The sequence below is a fragment of the Podarcis filfolensis genome (assembly GCF_964270895.1).
Source record: "Podarcis filfolensis genome assembly, chromosome: 13".
Taxonomy (NCBI): Eukaryota; Metazoa; Chordata; class Lepidosauria; order Squamata; family Lacertidae; genus Podarcis; species Podarcis filfolensis.
The window spans coordinates 42,784,526-42,803,798 of record NC_139615.1 but is presented as its reverse complement, the minus strand read 5'-3'; the positions used below and the strand labels follow the sequence as shown (position 1 = coordinate 42,803,798).

Here is a 19,273-nt window from a genome sequence, read left to right as displayed (position 1 = left end):
GCAGTCTGTGTTGCATCATAGCTTTCCTTACAACAGGAAACAACTGAGTTGTTTTTTTAATATATATATAAAACAAAATGGCTGCTTTGTTCTCCTGTGCATAATTCATGCCAGTATTTGAGTAGGGAAACTTGCATGTAATGGGATAAGTTGTAAATTTCACCACCTCAAACTGTTTCACAGAACAACATGAAGCAAGAAAGGTTCAGAAAACTTATATTACAAAAATAAGACAGCAGACAGCGCAACTCTGGACACAACACCACGAGTTTGTGCTTCAGCTTAACCACGTACCACTGAAAAAGGCAAATATAAAAGATAGACATTGAATGCTTCCCCAGGATTTAAGGCTAAATGTTTGGGGCAGAACCGAGCTGATGAAAATGAAGGTGCAAGGTTTGGAATCCCATCCAATTCCTGTTTCGTGTTCAAAACTGGATTGGTATGCACATTTCAGTCATTGTTGTATTATCTCCACACTCGCCCTCTGTTTCTCCAGGATTGCTTCTCCCTCCCTTTCGTCACGATAGAAAACTGGTTGCTCTGGAAAGCAGCATGTTCTCTTTCCATGCTTTCTTAGCAGGACTATCTATGAGTGTGATCTCTGCAGCAGAAGCACACAGTCTCCCAGCAGGAAAAGAAGTACAGGCTAATCTGGGATTGTTTTAAATAAAGGGAGAGGTAGAAATGCATTTTGGCCAAATTAATAGTCAGCATTTACTGTGTGCCCTGCCCCATCATAAAATTTCCTTTAAAAGCGGGATTCGTGTTTATCCAGACAACCAGATATTTTAATAGAGCCATTCTCCTTTGCCACTCCGTAACTGGATGGGATGGGATTGGATTGTAAACATAAGGTGTAGGAGGCATTAACTAAAGCCTGTTGGAAAGGTTTCTCTGGCCCAAGGTTCTATGACAAAGGAAATTGTAACCTGGCAATTTCCCCAATCTAGGCTGTTTCATGGGATCTGCAGTTGAGTTTGCAAGATGTGTGACAAGTGAGGGGAGAGTTTGCATTCCACATGGTAGTGCACAGGAGAAGGTGTGGTAAACATGGATCTCTCCTGCTCAGGAGCTTAGATGCAATCACATTAAAGAAGTCTGGAAATACAAGCCGCAGTATCTGTTGCTTCATTCATGCAACCCCTGTCCCCCACCAGCACGCTGATGTGCCTGCTCTTACATGATTTGTTCAAGATCCTCCACTATCACCCCTCCATGGGCACAGTGTCTGGGGTTCCCAGATACGCAGGTAGCATTGCTCCCACAACACTGGAACCATCCTCTTGTTTCTGCCTGGCTTTCCCTGCTCCCAGCAACCCTTGCAAGCTCCACTGCTTTCCATCAGCTCAGTTCATCCCCATACCAGGGCTCTCAAAGTGGGGAAATTGGGGCCTGCTTCGTCATGCTGTATCGGTCCCGTTCTCAACCTCTTTCTGCAGCCAGAGTTGCTTGTGTTGCTTGCGCCCAAAGCCCTCGTCATAGTTGCCTTTGCTCTTGAATAGCTGCTGGAAGTGTGGCTTGCAGTAGAATTCCCCGTGTAGAGCTGCATAACTACCCAAACTGGAAGGAAGGGAAAGCACATGTTAAAGCCCACCTAGGAAAAAGACTGAAGAAACACAACAGAAGAGAACATAAGAGAATGAGGCACGAAGGCTAGTTTGTCCCTGCCACTGCCCCTTCTTTGTTAAAAGGCTGAGCTTACACCAGCCTTTTCGTTTTACATGGAAATCTCATCAGAATGAGAGCTCCCCTTAACTCTTAAGGTTACCAGCTCTTAAAAATGTGAGCAAAATGAATTGGTCCAAGAAAGTCACATTTGCAAGAACAGGCAACCTCAGAAGAATTTATGGAAATTGATTGCATTGTGGCAAGGTTTTCATAATTTAAAAAGATTCCTTCCAACTAATCTCAAAGTGATGACTTCTGTTCTCCTAATTGTAAGACATAAAGGGTGTCTAGTTGCATAAACTTGGCATTTAGTCTACAATCCTATATCTACATACCTGAGAGTAAACCCTACTGGACTGAATGGTACTTTTCAACAGACAGGTATGTTTAATCCCTTAATTTGCCCTCATCGCCTTGGCAGAGCAGCCAAGGAAGGAATAGTGCCCTCTCATCCTACTCTTTAAATCTGTGTCAATATTCACAACTGCATAAAGCTGAAACAAAAAAGTGTGGTCTTATGTACGTGCCTTTCAGACCAAACCTCTCACCCTCTTCTGATCAAGGATCAAACTTCAGAGCAGTTCTCACTGCCGAAAGAAAAACTGTCCTCTGCCTCAATCCCACATTGTGGGCAGACTGCTGTATACCTCAGTACAGAATCTGGAGAACATGAAATTTCATAAAGGAACTAAATGTGTTTCTCATTCAACCAACATTTCTGGTTCGTCTTGTGCTTGCCCCCAGTTCCTCACTGTTTTCTGGGGTGGGAGTAGGCCTACCATAAAGATAAAATTGGTAGGGGAGAGTGTGACATGAACCCAACCACCTAGCCTCCCATCCCCCAAATCCTCTTCACCTTCAAAGTTTTGCTCCCCCTGCCCTTCTCACCTGAGCTTGGTGTGGCAGTGCTTGCAACAGAAACAGCTGTTGTGGAAGACAAATTTATCGGCCACGAGGCGCTCCATGGGATAGACAGTTTTCTGGCAGGCACTGCATGTCTCCTTCACCTGGGCCTTCAAGCTGAAAGACTGAGTGACAGCAGCAAAAGCACAATGTAATCTCACAGTATATCCAAATATATAAAGAGAATTAAAACAACTACGCATTTAAAAACAACTGCTAAAATCAGTTTTAAATCCAATACAAATACCAGCCAGGATAACAAACTCCACTTAGAAGGCTTTTTGAGAGAGGAAAGTCTTCAATCCTAACCTAAATGACAATAGAGATGATCCGCGAGTGATATATAATGGGATGGAGTTCTGCCAAACTGAAGGCTTGCTTCCAAAGTAATGTGAAGCGGACCTCCTAAGAAGATGTATCCTTTTATGTATCCTGGTCCCATGCTGTAAAGGGTTCTGTACACCAGTAAGTGCACCATCAATTTAGCCCAGTAGCTAATAGGCAGCTGGTGTAATTCTTTCAGCACTGGTGTAATATGGTAATTTCTGCCCCATCCAGCAGCTGAGTCATCACATTTTGCACTAGCTTCTGGGTCAGCCTCAAGGACAGCCCCACACAGAATTCACTGCAGCAATCCAATGTGGAGGGGACCAGCACATAGAGATCGCTGGTCAGGCTATACCAATCCAGGAATGGCTGCAGCATCTCTCACTAACCAAAGCTGGTAAGCTCTCCTAGTCAATGAGATCACCAAAGGCTCTAGCAACAGAGATGGATCCAGAGCATCCCCAGACTGAATCTGCTCCTTCAGAGGAATATGACCCCATCCAAAGCAGGCATTTGGCCAATTGTCAGCAGATAAAAAATAATGAAAAGGAGAAAACGTCACAAAAACATAATATATGAATGCACACTAAAAAGCAAGTTCAGCAGCTTCTTTCCACCTTGTTAATTGTTTATCTACTGCTGCCACATTGCAGCTCACACTGCATTAGAAGCTGCCTTATGCAGGGTGAGGCCATTGGTCCACCACATCAAGGCAGCGGCTCTCTTAAGGTGTCAGGCAGGAGTCCCACGCAGCCCTGCCTGGAGATAGTGGGGATTGAACCTGGCGCCTTCTGCATACCTAGAGCAACAGCCCTTCCCTCTCTGTTATAACTGAAGTTCTGTGTTTCTATTGAGGGGGAGGAGCTTCAAACCCAAAGCAGCCTGTGCCAGCGGAAGCTTCCTCCTGGGATCAACTTTGGAAAGAGGGATGAGCTTTAATTGGGAGTGCAGCATGCAAGGGAATGGTTAGACCTCTCCTCCCACCCCTATATGGCATGGTTTTGATGCCAATCTCCACCAGTGGTAGCTGTATGTCAAATGCATTTACGCATTTCACATATCCTCTCTAGTTTGTCCCTGGGGGGGGTGCAATTACAATCTGAGCAAGGACCAGAGGGGGAAGGCAAAGGCAGCCTCTGTCTCCGTGCACCCGCCCCCCGAGCTGCGTTACATTCTCAGCAGACTACATAATGTGTAATTTGAGCCTGGAGCTGAATTATTTTGCTTTTGGTACTGTCGCATGCATATGGTGTGCATCCTTTGAAGATCCATAAACAAAGTTACCCCAACAACAGGATGCAGGAACATGAGCTACAGCAATGGAGCCGTTTGCCTTTAAAGAGAACTATGAGGTGATGGGAAAGCTTTAAAGATCCAACTGAGTCAGCAACTGAGATAAGAACTATAAAGCAATTTATATACTAATAAGTGCCTTAGAAGCCTCCGAAAAGGATAATCAATAACAGGTTTTTTTTTTCTTCTTTAAAGCAAGTTCAAAAAGAATTGCATATTCACTTAACAAGTTCCAAGAATGCTGAGGCCAGTAAAATTGTCATTTTCTACAGCGATGGTACAAGGCTGCTTCTGAAGCAAAGAGGAGTTGCAGGGGTTGTTGTGCTGTGTTTTTATTTGACTGTCCCCACACCTTCTGGGGAAACATTCATGCCCAATGGTAAAAACTGGGGTGGTAATTACCTTGGATCTCTGCACGGTGGATGCCCCTGAGTTGCTCTTTGCCTCCTAAAGAAAGAGGAGAGGGAAAATGCAATTGATAATTATACAGAGTAGAGAGCATCATGTTATGATCTGCATTAAAGAAACAACGGGGAATAGAAAGAGATTGCAGATGAATCACAATTGTAAGCTTTGATATTGCTACTTTTTAAGCAATTTTAGAATTTCCTATTTATGTCCCATTTCACACTTTCTTCCTAGACCATTATGTAATGCACTGTATGGGCAGACAACTACCATCAGCAAGTTCTCAATAACTCCCTTAAAGGGAGATTATTTCTTAGAGTTGGAACGTAACCATGCGAGTCCTGTTTAACTCACATTGATTTTCCAAAGAATACAAGAATTTAAGAACAGATAATTGCTTCCACAAACTACAATCCACAGGATTCATTGTAAGGATAAGTGAACATAAATTTTGAAAACAACCGTGTCTTCTGGCACCTTAAAGGCTGACAGTGCAATATTCTACATGTCTACCCAGAAGTAAGTCCCACTGAGTTTGAATTCAATGGGCTGACTCCCCAGTAAAAGATGCAGGATTTCAGCCTGATGAATTTATTATGACATCAACTTTTGTGTAAAAACAACCACAGATCTTGGATAGTATCACTAACTGGCAAAGGAAGAAAAGTGGAGTGGGGAGGACTCTAGGGAACAGAAATGCAATTTATTGTAAGTCCAGTGCATTTCAGAAAATTCCTTTTTCAAGGGCACTGCAAGTATATGAACAGAATGAATAGGATAGTTTTAAGACATTAATAGCCATATTAAGGTAGTTTTCTGTTTCTAGGATGAATTTTAATTGTTATCATTATTTGTATCTTTTTTCAAACTATTTAGAAATAGAATAAATAAATATAAGAAAATATATCAAATTCACATTAAGTAAAACTTATTTCTTTTTGTAAAGTTTTCTGCAATATTTTAACATCAATAAAAATGTCAAACATGCCGAATGAAAAACAGACTCCTTAGAAAGAGAGGAACCCCACAAAAATATTGATGTAACAAAAATCAGTTTTCCTGATTAGTAAAACATAAAAAACATACCCAAATATGGTGAACAGACATGAGAAAGTGAACTAATAATTTTTAATGATTCTCACATCCAAGGTATACTATTCCTATTGCAAGAGGCATCCAAAATGGAACATTACATCAACTTGAGCTATGTGTCTATGCAGTCAAGTGCTACAAATAAAGCAGAATTCTAAAACGAAAAACTTTCACCAGGTGCAATGCTAAAGGTTAATCAACTGGAATGAAAGAAGGAAATGACCATAAAATGTAAAAAGAACAGTCTGCATAATGACCGTTCACAACAGCAGTTATCCTAGTACTGCTAACATGTCCAAATAGCTAAAAACTGCAATTTGACACTTCTGCATATGCGCAAAGCGCGATTTAGCGCTTCTGCGCAGGCGCAGAAACCCAGAAGTAACCTGTTCCGGTATTTCCGGGTTCGGCACGGTGCGTAACCCGAAATCACATAGCATGAAGTTCTGTAACCCGAGGTACCACTGTAGTGAGTTCCTGTCCCAAGCAAGTGTTCATTAAGCAAGCAAGCAATGCATCGCTTGTGCTATTATCAATTAACGCTGCTGCTGCTGCAAATGGTCACTGTGATTGTTTTGCATACGTTCAAGTTTTAATTACATTGTCCCAGACATATAGCCCTTGCGTGGGAGTCTACAACTGCTATCTGTGAGAAACTTTCCATTTGTTCTGATGAAGTGAGAAACAGGATGCAAGGCAAGCAATCTCATTATCGTAACTTGAAGTGTTTGGAGAAATTGTTACGCAACAGTGGCTTTGTCTGCTTATATTTGTATATGGCTTTATCTGCTTATATTTGTATATGTTCACTTTGCATGTTGCTTTGTTTTGTCAATTTGTAAATCACTTTTATACCTTTTTACGGTTCTTCTGATTTTGTTTGTGTTTACTTATATCCTTGGGACCCTTCTCCTTTGTTCTGGTTAAATATTATTTCCAACGGAAGATTACTTTCCATGCATCTGATGAAGTAAGATTCTAGTCTGTGAATGCTTATGCCATAATAATTTGCTAGACTTTAAAGTGCCATCTTTTGGGTGCTTTTGCTGCAACAGACTGGCATGTCAGTTTTATATTTGAGTAACTAAAGGTGCAGTCCCTTACACACTTACCTGGGAGTAAATCTCATGGAACTCAGGGGTACCTACTTCGAAGCAGACATGCATAGGATTGGACTGTGGGACACATGTTATCTCCCCTCAACCCACCCCCCAGGAAGTAGCAGCAACCTCTTCAATCTGAAATCTTGATTACAATACATACATTAGCGGAGGCTGTACTGGCTGGTCCCTTGGCTTGGAACATAACTCTACGTTTCCCCGACACAGGTCTGCAGCTTCACTCCCTTGAGTTGGCCAATTCTATCCTGCTGGTATGGCTTAAGTTGGTGCCTCACGATACCTAGGAGGGGGGAAAAACAGCTAATGCAGCCTCTTGCATTGGAACAATACTTCTGCTCCTGAGCTGCAAAACCCAGGAATCTGGTTCACCTTGACATTCCTACGAAAGCTCTGCAGTACGCAAACTGCCATTAATTTATTTTCCAAGCTTTAATGCATTTTGTCTGAAATAGAGCAACAGAATACATAAAGCAGAGTCATCAGTATCTACACAAACATATGAGCATTCAAATACATATCTATCAATATGTAAGTAATCTAATTTTAGTTCATTCATTAATAAATTACTCCTACAAAAACATATCATAAAACAGTAACCATCAAAACTTGAGCAATAAAATTTCCTAAACTGAATTATCACGCCTATTAATGAGCAAAGTTGGATGGTATTTCATTATTCAAAAACAGCATTTCCCAAAATCCCATTTCTATGCCTTCGACCACATAAACAGAACAGAGCTCCTCTCTGTCTCCTCATTTTGTTAAGCCTCTTCCCTTTCCAGTAAAACTGTTGCTGAAGCATCCTACCTTGTTTCACTTTGCCTGCATCTTACTTGCCATTTGACTCCCTACTATTGACTGGTCCATCACAGGTACATGTAAGGTACATATACTGTCATACCTGATAACACTCCAGTCTTCACAAGCAGATTATCCTTTCTTTGCCACCTGGGTCCTCACAATATAGCACTGTTCTGCAAGACTTTCAGGCTGCTTGAGAAATCTGATTCATTTCCGCTCCCTTCTGTGGTTGGCTTGTTGTTTCCTGCTCTCTCTGCTGAGCCGCATGGCTCAAACGTCACACAATAAGTCATGACAAGATCAAAGGTCTCAGGGTTAGACACCACATGGGCAAAAGAGAGGACAAACTAAAGTCCCCTGCATTTCGCCAATCAAGTAAGGTCCAGAGCAAAAGAGGCTCATAACAAGGCCAGTGACTACTGCCACCACAATTAAACCTTTCTTAAGCATTAGCGACAGACCACCATTTACAGCTGTACCTCTACTTACGTATCCCTCTGGATACGGAATCTTCGAGTTGCAGCCATGCACCGCGCGCACATGCGCAGAAGCGCTCAATCGCGCTGCATGTATGCGCAGAAGTGTTCGAGCGCACTGTGCATGTGCGCAGAAGCGCGCCTCTATTTATGTAATTTTTGGGGTGCGAACAGGCCCCCAGAATGAATTAAGTTTGTATCCAAACTTAGAGGGTCCACTGTACTATAATTTAGAAAGGATAGAGGCAGTACTAAGACTGTGTCAGAGGACCAATCCATATTCAAAATGAAGGATGCAAACTTTCAAGCTACACCAACCCTCTCTGTTAAGAACTTCCATTCTTTCTCAAACAGACGTATCCGAAACCTTCCTCTCCGCACAGCTGTTCCATTCTGACACATGTGCTGCATTAGCTTATCTTTCACACATCCTAGCATCTCCACATATGGCAGCATATCCTCTTAAATATTGTAGAGATGCAAAAAAGCAAGAAAACATTGGAAGAGGAGGTGGAGCAATTGGTGAAATGTTTCAGACAAGCATTTATTTAGATCCTATATTTAAATTGTTGAATTGTGTTAAGAAAAACATTTCTGCTGACAAGCAAGAACCAGTATTATATATTCTAACTGTCTTCGCTAAATCTTGGTAAAAGACGACTGAAAAGAACACATTTATGGCCATACATAACAGAGTTTTTATTTTTATGTTGCTTTTCCACAGCTCAAACCATGCTCAAGGCAGCTTGCAACATGAAAAAACACACTTTGCAACATAACAAAAGTAGTCATAAACAATAAATAAAACATTAAAACACACACAACCAAACTGAAGTATTTCCACATAAATCACAAGATCTAAAATATACAAAACAACAGCTACACCTCCCCCCCAAAAATAATTATCTCTCTATAAATATTATTATTGTATAGCTCTCAAACTGTCCTCTGACTGTCCCTGCAATACAGTGGTACCTCAGGTTAAGTACTTAATTCGTTCCAGAGGTCCGTACTTAACCTGAAACTGTTCTTAACCTGAAGACCACTTTAGCTAATGGGGCCTCCTATTTCCTACCTAATGGGACCCACTATTTCTGGGTTAGCGGAGTCTGTAACCTGAAACATATGTAACCTGAAGCATATGTAACCCGAGGTACCACTGTACACAGATGCTTCTCTTCCACACGATTAAATACCCCTGACACTTCTAGGATTTCCTCTAATTGCATAGTCAGAATAACCTGGGGGGGGGGGAGCAGGGAATCCAAGAGTATCAGCAGGGAGCATGCAGAGATGCTGGCAAAGAAGCCCAAGGGCAGCAATGGTCGCTCTAGGAGTAACTGACCAGGAGAAAGAGGCAGTCCACCCGGGCAGAGGAGGTGGTGGAGGCAGGCAGGCAAACCGAGCCTGAGTAAGTTCCGGGCGAGCGCCTTCTCAGGTTGTGTCTGCCTACGCCTTTGCCATCTGCAAGCAATTTGAGCTGGCAATACATTGCAGCTCCCCAGCTGCCCCCAGCACAGCACAGGTAGGCAGTCGGATGGGAGTGAGGTGTGCTGTGCTGTCAGCAGCTGGGGAGCCAGCCGCGATGTATTGCCAGCTCAAAAAGTCTGAAACCTGGTTCACAATCTGATCGTCATACTGGTTTCAGACAATTTATCAAAATACCGCCCAGCTATAGACATGGCATACAATCTATTGTATTCTTACAGAGATTCTTACAGCTTCAACAATATAATTCCCTATTTGGTTTCCTATATGATATATACAGTATCTACAAAAAAATCTACTGAAGATGTACTTAAGGCCTGCAAGAATTTGGAAAAATCATTGCTACACAATGGAAACAAAGATATTAATGCTGAAGATCTGTGCTGTGAACTTATAGCAATAGCTCAAAGACTTCTACAAGAAGTATTTCTTTTCATATTACAACAAAAACTCCTGGATAATGTGTCTAACGTTTCTGTTGTTCTAAGGACCCTTCTCACACTTCCAGTGTCAGTGGCAAGTGTTGTACAGTGGTACCTCGGTTTACGTACTTAATCCGTTCCTTAAGTCCATTCTTAAACCGAATCTGTTCTTAAACCAAGGTGCACTTTCCCTAATGAGGCCTCCCGCCGCCGGTGCCCTTTCACCGTTCGCTTTCCATTTGTAGACCAAGGTAAAGTTCGAAAACCGGAACACTACTTCCGGTTTTGTGGAGTTCGTAAACCAAATCGTTCGAAAACAGGACTGTTCTTAAACCGAGGTACACTGTACACTGTTTCTCAAAGCTCAAACTTATATCAATTGAACATGCCCAGGCATCAGCACTTGACCTGGTGACAAAATCTTCAAAGGAAAAGTCATGCAAAGTGAGATTCTGATGTGTTTGAAACTGAAACTTCAAAGAGACTTAACTTTTAATGTCACAATTCACAAGGTTATTCACAATGATGTGTGCGAAAATATTTTCTTGTGTATTTAAGATAATCAAAGGTTGTTGTTATTACTAATTCTTGCAATTTAAAATAAATGTAGCAGTTTCAAGTTTTGTGCTTTTCATTTTTTCTACAATACATCTGTTTTTGAAAATTTAAGTTAGCATGGGGGGCGGGGGAGGTTCAAGTAGTAAGCCTTGCCTGGGGCACAAAATAACCTGGCGCAACCACTGCTCATAGCCCATTAACTGTTAGCTTAAAAGAAAGAACGCGTTCCCCCTCCAGTTCATGCAAGGGTGATAGCAATCAAAGGCAACCACATGCTGTTCAACATTCTTAATTCTTATGAAACAAAAGACATACCTGCTATTCAGGTCAAGTTTTCCATAACTAATTTTCTGTTGCACTTCACTTTCATAGAGTCTGCTTATCCTTTTTAACACAAGGGGTTTATTACAAGTAAACGCTTCTGAACGTTCACTGTTCTTTTCCAGGTTACCGGTATATATTTCTTATATAAATATTTAACCATTAATAGGCACTAGAGTTCAAATCCTGCATGGCAGTAACAGTTCTGTGTATAAAGTATATAGGGCAAAGGAATACGCCTGGTTTACCTCTCTGCAGCCTATTCCCTAACAGTGCAAGAAGAGTCTAGCTGAAAAAGGTGCCTAGGACAGAGGTTCTGCAGAGTTAAGTAGCAGTTAGAGGATTGCACCTCACTCTTCACTCCTTTTGGCTCATTTTGTTCTTCAAAACAAACTGTCCACTTTATACATGATTGGTGCAGACCTTAAGAAGTAACTGGAAATGAGGTTTGGGTTTAAGGCAAGGGTGAGGAACCTGCGGTCTTCCAGGTGTTGTTAGACTCCCACTACCCCTGAATATTAGCCATGCTGGCTCGGTCTAGGAAAATAGGAACCTGCCTTATACTGAGTCAAACAATTGACTCACAATTTTCTTCTCTGACTGGTAGTGGCTCTCCAAGGTTTAGGACAACGGTGTCTCCCAGCCATGCCTGGAGATACTGAGAACTAAACTGGGGCCTTCTGTATGTAAAGCACATGCTCTTCCACTAAGACACAGCTCTTCCGTTCTTAAACAGAATTAGACTCCAACAATACCTAGGTAAAGGGGACCCCTGACCATTAGGTCCAGTCGTGACCGACTCTGGGGTTGTGGCGCTCATCTCGCTTTATTGGCCGAGGGAGCCGGCGTACAGCTTCCGGGTCATGTGGCCAGCATGACTAAGCCGCTTCTGGAGAACCAGAGCAGCGCACGGAAACGCCGTTTACCTTCCCGCCGGAGTGGTACCTATTTATCTACTTGCACTTTGACGTGCTTTCGAACTGCTAGGTTGGCAGGAGCTGGGACCGAGCAACGGGAGCTCAACCTGTTGAGGGGATTCGAACTGCCTACCTTCTGATCGGCAAGTCCTAGGCTCTGTGGTTTAACCCACAGCGCCACCTGCATCCACCAACAAGACCTAGGGAACCACAAATTAACCATCCCTAGTTTAAAGACTGTACTGCAGTTTGGGTCCTAAAGACACATAGGCATTTAGTCTTGGCAACCGTGTTATAAAGCAACTGGATACAAGCATATAATACTGATTTAGATAAGATGCACTCAAGTTTCTTGATAAGTATCCTGGGGCTCCCAAGTTCAATCAAGTATGAGATGATGTGTGCATAACTAAGTATACACACAAAGGAATACTGGGTGTGGACTAGCAATATATCGTAATATTCAAATCAGATTAAGGAACATTGAAAAACAATACATTGAGTCAGCTGTAAATAAAATTTGCTCCCCCAAGTTTTATGGTTTAAATGCAACAGATAACAGGGTCACTTATATTTCAAAATTAATAATTCCAGTCCAATGCAGGGCCTTTATGTTAGCCCGACTGAACGTTTTCCCCTCAGCTTTTGTCATGGGCAGGTATTTAAACATCCCCGGAAACGATAGACATTGCAGATGTTTTTGAATGTGTCGGACACAGTAAAACATATTATTTTCTACTGTCCATTGTACACCAGCTACGCAAACGTGTACTATCCCCGTTTTTTGGGTAGTCTAACATCATGGCGCAATGAAAATATCAGATTCTATCTGTCTGACATTAACCCGGAAGTAATTGCAAGGGTGGCTAAGTTTTTATCAATAAATAGTATCTCTCAGAGTGGTGAATGGCACTATGTAGCAGGAGATACTCCAATGAAAATCCTCGTTATTACATATTTTTATATGGCTGCTTATTTGTATATATTTTAATTTTTTATATATGGATGTTTTATGATGGCCTATATTTGTAATACCTAATAAAGGTTTGGTGAAGAAAGTAAGTTATAAAACAACAAAGAGTCCCGTGGAAGCTTAAAGACTTGACACATTTATTATGGCATTATCAGAAACTGAGATATGAAAGCTAGGAGCTAAATGGCACCTTAAACCTAGGTTATGGGCGCAACAACAGAATGTCTAGGAGCACTTTTTTTATAACAAGAACACAAAGCTGAAAATGAAAGAATCGCAGCTAAAATATTATGTTCATTTTTCACATGGTTTAGTCCTTCCTCTGCCCACGCCCCATATATTCTTCAGAAAGTAGCTGGAAGTGGGGAGGCAGAAAAAGGTCCTCCTTTCCTTCCACTCCGCAGTTTTAATCTGAAATCTTAGGTGCAGTACTGTACCCAGAGCTCAGAAACTGCTTGTGCTATTTTGTAGTCTTTAAATGGTTAATAAATATTATTATTTAAAAAAAAACCAGAAACTGCTTGTGCTAATAAAATTCCCTGTCGCAAAATGCGCCTAGAACAATGGGAATTTTGAACACCGGGCATTATCTTTTGTGAACTACAGTCCATTTCATCAAATGCATGACATGTTATTCGGAGTGTGCGTCTGTGAATAGGGTGGAGGGAGGTGTTTTCAGTGAGGTCAGAAGGAAATGTGGAAAATTACAGAGGGTGATAACTGCATTCTTAGCAGTGCCATTAACAAAAAAAAAAAAAAAACCTGTTGTGTTGATAACACAGATACCCTGCCATTGGTAAGCCAATTAACCCACACAGAATCCTAGAATCATAGACTTGTAAGGTACCCCAAGGGTCATCTAGTCCAGCCCCAGTATTGTATAATAAAAATCTGTTGCATCAGTTTAGTCCATGTGAAAGCATTTAACCTCTTGATGAACTATAATTCAGCAGCTTCCCTTTGATGTTCCATTATGGCCACCTGGAGGTCTATTGCAGTGTCCTGTCAAGTTGAAATGTTTTCTCCCTGACTCAACTTAAGAAAGTGAACTGTAATTGCTTCAGGTCCAAATGGCACCTAGAAGCCCAAAGGCAAAATTGCTCTCGGAAAGACATGCCACTTAATAAGTCTCAAAGTATAGCCATTTGTAAGTAAGACACAACTATTGTGTCTGAGAGCTACTGGGAAAGCCACAAAGTTTGATTGATAGAGCTAGACTGGGATTTGCTCAATAATTAGTATACTAACTCACCAACTACTGAGCTACAGTAGCAAGACCCAAACACATTCAACTAAATGGATTTCGTTCCAAGCAAGGTGTACAAAATGAACGGTTTGGGGGCAAGGGAAGATGGGACTATTTGCCACATAAAGAGCACAGAAGAAAGCATTTCATTATGTACTTAAAAGGAAACAAGATGTTGCTACACATCCTCCTTTCTGGCAGAGGAAAGGGTGTGCTGGAGAGAGAAGAAACCATGCATGCAAAGAGGATCAGAAACCAAGAAGGCTCTGCTTTCTTAAGAACTGCCCTGCTATCGGTAAACTAGTTTAGCATTTTGTTCCCAAAGTAGCCAGCCAGTTGCCTACGGAATCCCACAAACAGGACATAAAGGTGATGGAGATACCTGCTGTTTGTCCCCAGCATCTAGTATGCTGAGATGTACTATGCTCTATGAGGGATGAGGCACGTGTGACCTTCCAGATGCTCTTTGACCCCAGCCAACGTGGTCCAGAATGAGTGGAAGTGTAGTTCAACAAACAACGGGAGAGCCACGGGTTTCCCATTCCTGCAGTAGGCTATCACGACTAATAATTCCATCCATTCTGCAAACAGGGTGATAGTTATTGATAGACCAAACCTCCTTCACCACAGCTTTATCAAAACAGTTTCACAAGCCAGCATGGTGACAAGATAGCCACCGATAGATTCAGCAAGTGTTGCAGAGAAATGCTGGTCAATTTCCAAAACTCTTTAAGAAACCATTCTTGACGTCTGCAATGCAAGTGTTCCACATTGCACATTATCTAGGATGTTGCTAGACAAAGATGATAGTTTCGTTAAGGAATGGCAGAGTGCCCTTTCACTCTGTCATTGCTCACAGTCTGCCTATATTTTCTGAGAGCTTTTTAAGAGATCTGTGTCTTTTAGAACATACAGTCGTACCTCCGTTCCACTTCCAAAACATTGGGAAACCAAGGCGCAGCTTCCAATTGGCTGCAGGAAGCTCCTGCAGCCAACTGCAAGCCGCATAAGCCACATTGGACGTTCGGGTTCCAAAGAACATTCGCAAACCGGAACACTCACTTCTGGGTTTGCGGCATTCAGGAGCCAAAACGTTTGACTTACAAGGCGTTTGGGATCCAAGGTACGACTGTGTAAGGATGGCTCCCTGTTGATGCATAAAGGTAAAGGGAGCCCTGACCATTAGGTCCAGTCATGACCGACTCTGGGGTTGTGGCGCTCATCTCGCTTTATTTTTTTTTTTTTTTTTTTTTAAATAATATTTATTGAAGTTTCCAAAGTACAGAAAGAGAAGAAAAGAAATTATGAAGATACATTCAGAACCTTATTTTCAAACATCCACTTTCTGGGACTCCCCCCTTCCCCCACCCCTACCGTATTCCCCTTTCATATTGTTGTTTCCACAAGTTCTGTTTCTGATTTAAAGCACAATTTATATACCCCATTGTTCAAATTTAAATTTATACAAACCTTATGCAACACCCTTGATAAAAAAAAGCAAAAGATCTCTCCCCATAGCCCACCCCCTTTTCTTTCCACAATGTCCCCCTTTTTTCCCATTAAAGTAAAAGCACACAGAATAAAAGTATAAAAAAATAAGAAATATATTAGAAAAAAGAAAACCAATTCAGAAAATAGTTGCAAGCCTTTGGATTCTAATTCTCCCTCCCCTTCCCCGGTTTAATTTCCCTTATCCTCCAATCTATGTTTCCAGCCTGGAAGTCTTAAGTCCATCAATCCCATTTTTCCCCCAACTCCTTGCAGAATTATTTCCCATTTTTAGGATTACTTTTTAAAAATTAATTCCTAAATCTTTAAAAATGTCAAATTATAAAATTCCCCCCATTGTTCTTTCAAGGTTATAGTCCAGCTTCCTCTTGTTCCGCTGCTAAAACTTTCTTATTCAGAAGTTTAGTAACTCTACATGGGTTGTTGTTATTCAGGAACAAAAACTTGCGTTCAGTCCCTTCCTTCTTCAGTAAAGTATTCTGTTGTCTCCTTTTAGTCTAAACACCCTGTAGACGAGATTCAGTTTCAGTTTTGCAGCTTTCCCAGGAGATAACCAGTTCTGTGAAATTCCGAAGTGTTGTATTTTTCCCGGCTTACGCCCATCTTTGTAATGTCCCGAAGCTCCTCTAGCTCATCTCGCTTTATTGGCTGAGGGAGCCAGCATAGAGCTTCCGGGTCACGTGGCCAGCATGACTAAGCCGCTTCTGGCAAACCAGAGCAGCGCACAGAAACGCCGTTTACCTTCCCTCCGGAGCGGTACCTATTTATCTACTTGCACTTTGACGTGCTTTCGAACTGCTAGGTTGGCAGGAGCTGGGACCCAGCAACGGGAGCTCACCCCGTCGCGGCGATTCGAACCGCTGACCTTCTGATCAGCAAGTCCTAGGCTCTGGTTTAACCCACAGTGCCACCCACATAGCAGCACTAAAAACAAAGAGTTGGATACCAAGATACCTGCAGCCCAACCCTTCAACATCAAAATAGTATTACTGACAGGCACCTGTCCAACCTTGTGTTAAACCCTCCAAGGAAGAAGATCTTGCTACCTCCTTGTCTATGCAGTTTCTTACACTACATTTTTTTCTATTACTGAACCAAGATCAAAGCCACTTCTTCTTGCCTATAGTTAGGCTGGAAACTTAAATATTTGAAAACTGTTAGCATATTGTTTTTGTCAGTTTTTCTGTATATTCTACTCTTTCAGCCTCTCATCATATCTGCGCTTTAAAATAAAATTGTGTGCAAGCTTTTTCTGACCTGCAATATCCAAAACTGAACACTCCAAATAAGGTCTTGCCGGGACTCATTCCTCAACTCTTAGAACAGTTTACCATGTTGATAGAAGCTTCAAAAAATGTCCAAGTGTATTTGCAAATTGCATTCCACTTTCCAGCTGAAATCCTCAAAGCTGCCCACAACATTCATAAAATCTAAGTCAGGCTTCCTCAACCTCAGCCCTCCAGATGTTTTTGGCCTACAACTCCCATGATCCCTAGCTAGCAGGACCAGTGGTCAGGGATGATGGGAATTGTAGTCTCAAAACATCTGGAGGGCCGAGGTTGAGGAAGCCTGATCTAAGTCAACTGTTAAATTAGGATACCATCCCTGGGTTACTCCCCCTCCGATCAGTTTGTTTTCAATCTCTGTTTTGCAGAAGCAAAAAAGCAACTCTTAGAGGAGTTTGTGCACTAAAATTCATCCAACCTGGTGCTAGTGGTCTTCACTACCCAGGTTCCATCATGCACTTGCAAATAAGTTGCAGCTTTGCATATTTGTGCCTTTAAAAATGGGTGTGAGACAGTCCTAATTAATTCAACTTTTGAACCAGCTTCCACCGCTGGAGCATGTGATGATAAAGAACCACGCTCCTCTTTGCATATACAAATGTGTCTTCCTCCTCTCGCTCAAAATTCACCAGACAGAGGCTCGAGGAGCTACTTCCTCAAGCAATATGGAAAACAGAAACAGAAGGAGCATTGCTGATGCTGCGTCTGTAGCGAGCATCAAAGACCGAAGGTCAAAGGCTAAACCCACCCAAAGGAGACCAGTGGTTTCTCTCTGAATCATTACCCTGCTCCCTTTATCTTTGACGCCTCCATCCTCTCCTTGCACTGGGCAGTTCCCCGGGATCCCCGGTGCAGCACCCAGCACCTTCCTGTGCACTCAGCGCACAGAGAGGCGCAGCAGAGATGTCCCCCAAAACACCATCTCTTTGCGTTCAGGAGCAGAGGAACCCCCTCCCCATCTTTTGCAAGGGGGAGGCAAAACACCCCACCCTACCTGCATACACACCCCATCTCAGGTGTGCCAACTTGGGGGGGGGAGCAGGTAAGCCCCACCCCGCATCATCAATCCCATGATGTAGCGCCCACATGCCATTTGGATGGGAATTCCCCCTCAACTTTTTTTTTGGGGGGGACCCCCTCGAATATTTTATTGAGGTGGCCCAAGGTGGACCTCATTCCCTAGGAGCTGGCTCTTCTCTGCCCCATTCTCACCCCAGAAATAACAGTTATATTATGGGCAGGCGGTCCTCTCCCATGAAAAGCCCCCCCCCCAAACGAGGCTGGGCAGGGCCGGCCCTGCCGTGAGGCAGGAGTGAGGCGGCGGCCAACGTCCCTCCATCTCGTTAAAACCGTTGAGATTTTTCCACAGAAGGGGAGAAGCGCCTGTGGTGGGGAGGGGTGCTTTGTTTCCCTCCCCCCTTCCCTTTGAGGTGCCGAAATGGGCGCTGGCTTCGGGGAGAGAAGGGCGCCCTTTGGCCGCTCCGCCTCAGGCGGCCAAAGCTCTCGGTCGGCCCGCCGACCCCGGAGGAGCGGCCTCCGCCCGCCGTGAGGGGGAAAGACGAGGGACTCGCGGACTCACCCACCCAGGGTCTCCCCGAGGAGGAGCTTCTCTCTCTCTCTCTCGGCCGCCGAGGAGGAGGAGGAGGAGGAGGAAGGTAGGCGCAGCGCGGCCCCAGCCGGGTACGGGTGTCCGTGTGAATGCGCGCGCGCGTGTCTGCCTGTGGCGGCTTCCCCTCCAGAGGTCTCCGGCGCACAAAGCGCGGCGCTCCTCCTCCTCCTCCTCTCGGCGTCTCCTTTGTGCTCCGCGTGCGCGCGCAGCAGCGAACCCCCCCCCCCACTCCTCACTTTCTCCGCCCCCGACGCCCACCCACCTTTCATCTCCCTTCTTGCCGCCGCCTCCATCAACGCGGGAGGGGGGGTTGGGCGGTGGGAGGTGGGGGCTGCTGCTCTTGCTCTGTGGGGTAGGAATAGCCATGGGGAGGGGGAGCAAAGCCTCTCTCCCCCCCTCTATGGGGACAAAAGGTGGCCCCCGCCCCCCAGCACGAAGAGAAGGTCTGTCTGTCTCCCTCCCACACTGCATCCATGGGGTGGGTGGGTGGGTGCCTGCAAGCAAACCGTTCTATTTGGGGGTTGCAATATATATATATATTATATATATATATTGCACCCTATATATATAGGGTGACAGGCGGGGTGATTTGCAAACCGCCTCCCGCGCCGTAAAGGTGCGCGAGGCGGCGCGCGCAAATTGAAACGCCAAGCGAAAGAATAGCAAGCCATAATGAGATTACCCTCCGTCTAGACGCGCGGATGCTCTGGCTCCTCTCTCTCCAGCCCACAGATGCCCCTTTGCAACAGATTACTCTCCACCGCTGGGTGCGGAGTGTGGCCATCGCGACACCCAGCGGCGATTCCGTTGTTCCATTTGCGAACAAGCCTCTTTTTTAGCCAACTTTCTGGG

At 43.6% G+C, this 19,273-nt stretch overlaps 1 protein-coding gene across 9 annotated transcripts; it reads right to left on the bottom strand.

The window, feature by feature from the left end:
- Positions 1-199: 199 nt before the first annotated feature.
- LIMD2 (LIM domain containing 2) lies at positions 200-19,127 on the bottom strand. Of its 9 annotated transcripts, none has more exons than XM_083583727.1 (5): positions 19,104-19,127; positions 6,958-7,095; positions 4,597-4,641; positions 2,560-2,699; positions 200-1,563 (listed from the first exon to the last, which is right to left on the bottom strand). In XM_083583727.1, the coding sequence occupies exons 2-5, from the start codon at positions 6,997-6,999 to the stop codon at positions 1,404-1,406; spliced, it is 387 nt and encodes a 128-aa protein (XP_083439853.1). In that variant the 5' UTR covers positions 7,000-7,095; positions 19,104-19,127; the 3' UTR covers positions 200-1,403. The 9 variants fall into 9 exon arrangements, with proteins under 9 accessions (XP_083439853.1, XP_083439847.1, XP_083439855.1 ...); XM_083583721.1 differs by lacking the exon at positions 19,104-19,127 and adding an exon at positions 18,392-18,626; XM_083583729.1 differs by lacking the exon at positions 19,104-19,127 and adding an exon at positions 18,531-18,626.
- Between the last annotated feature and the right edge of the window lie 146 nt (positions 19,128-19,273).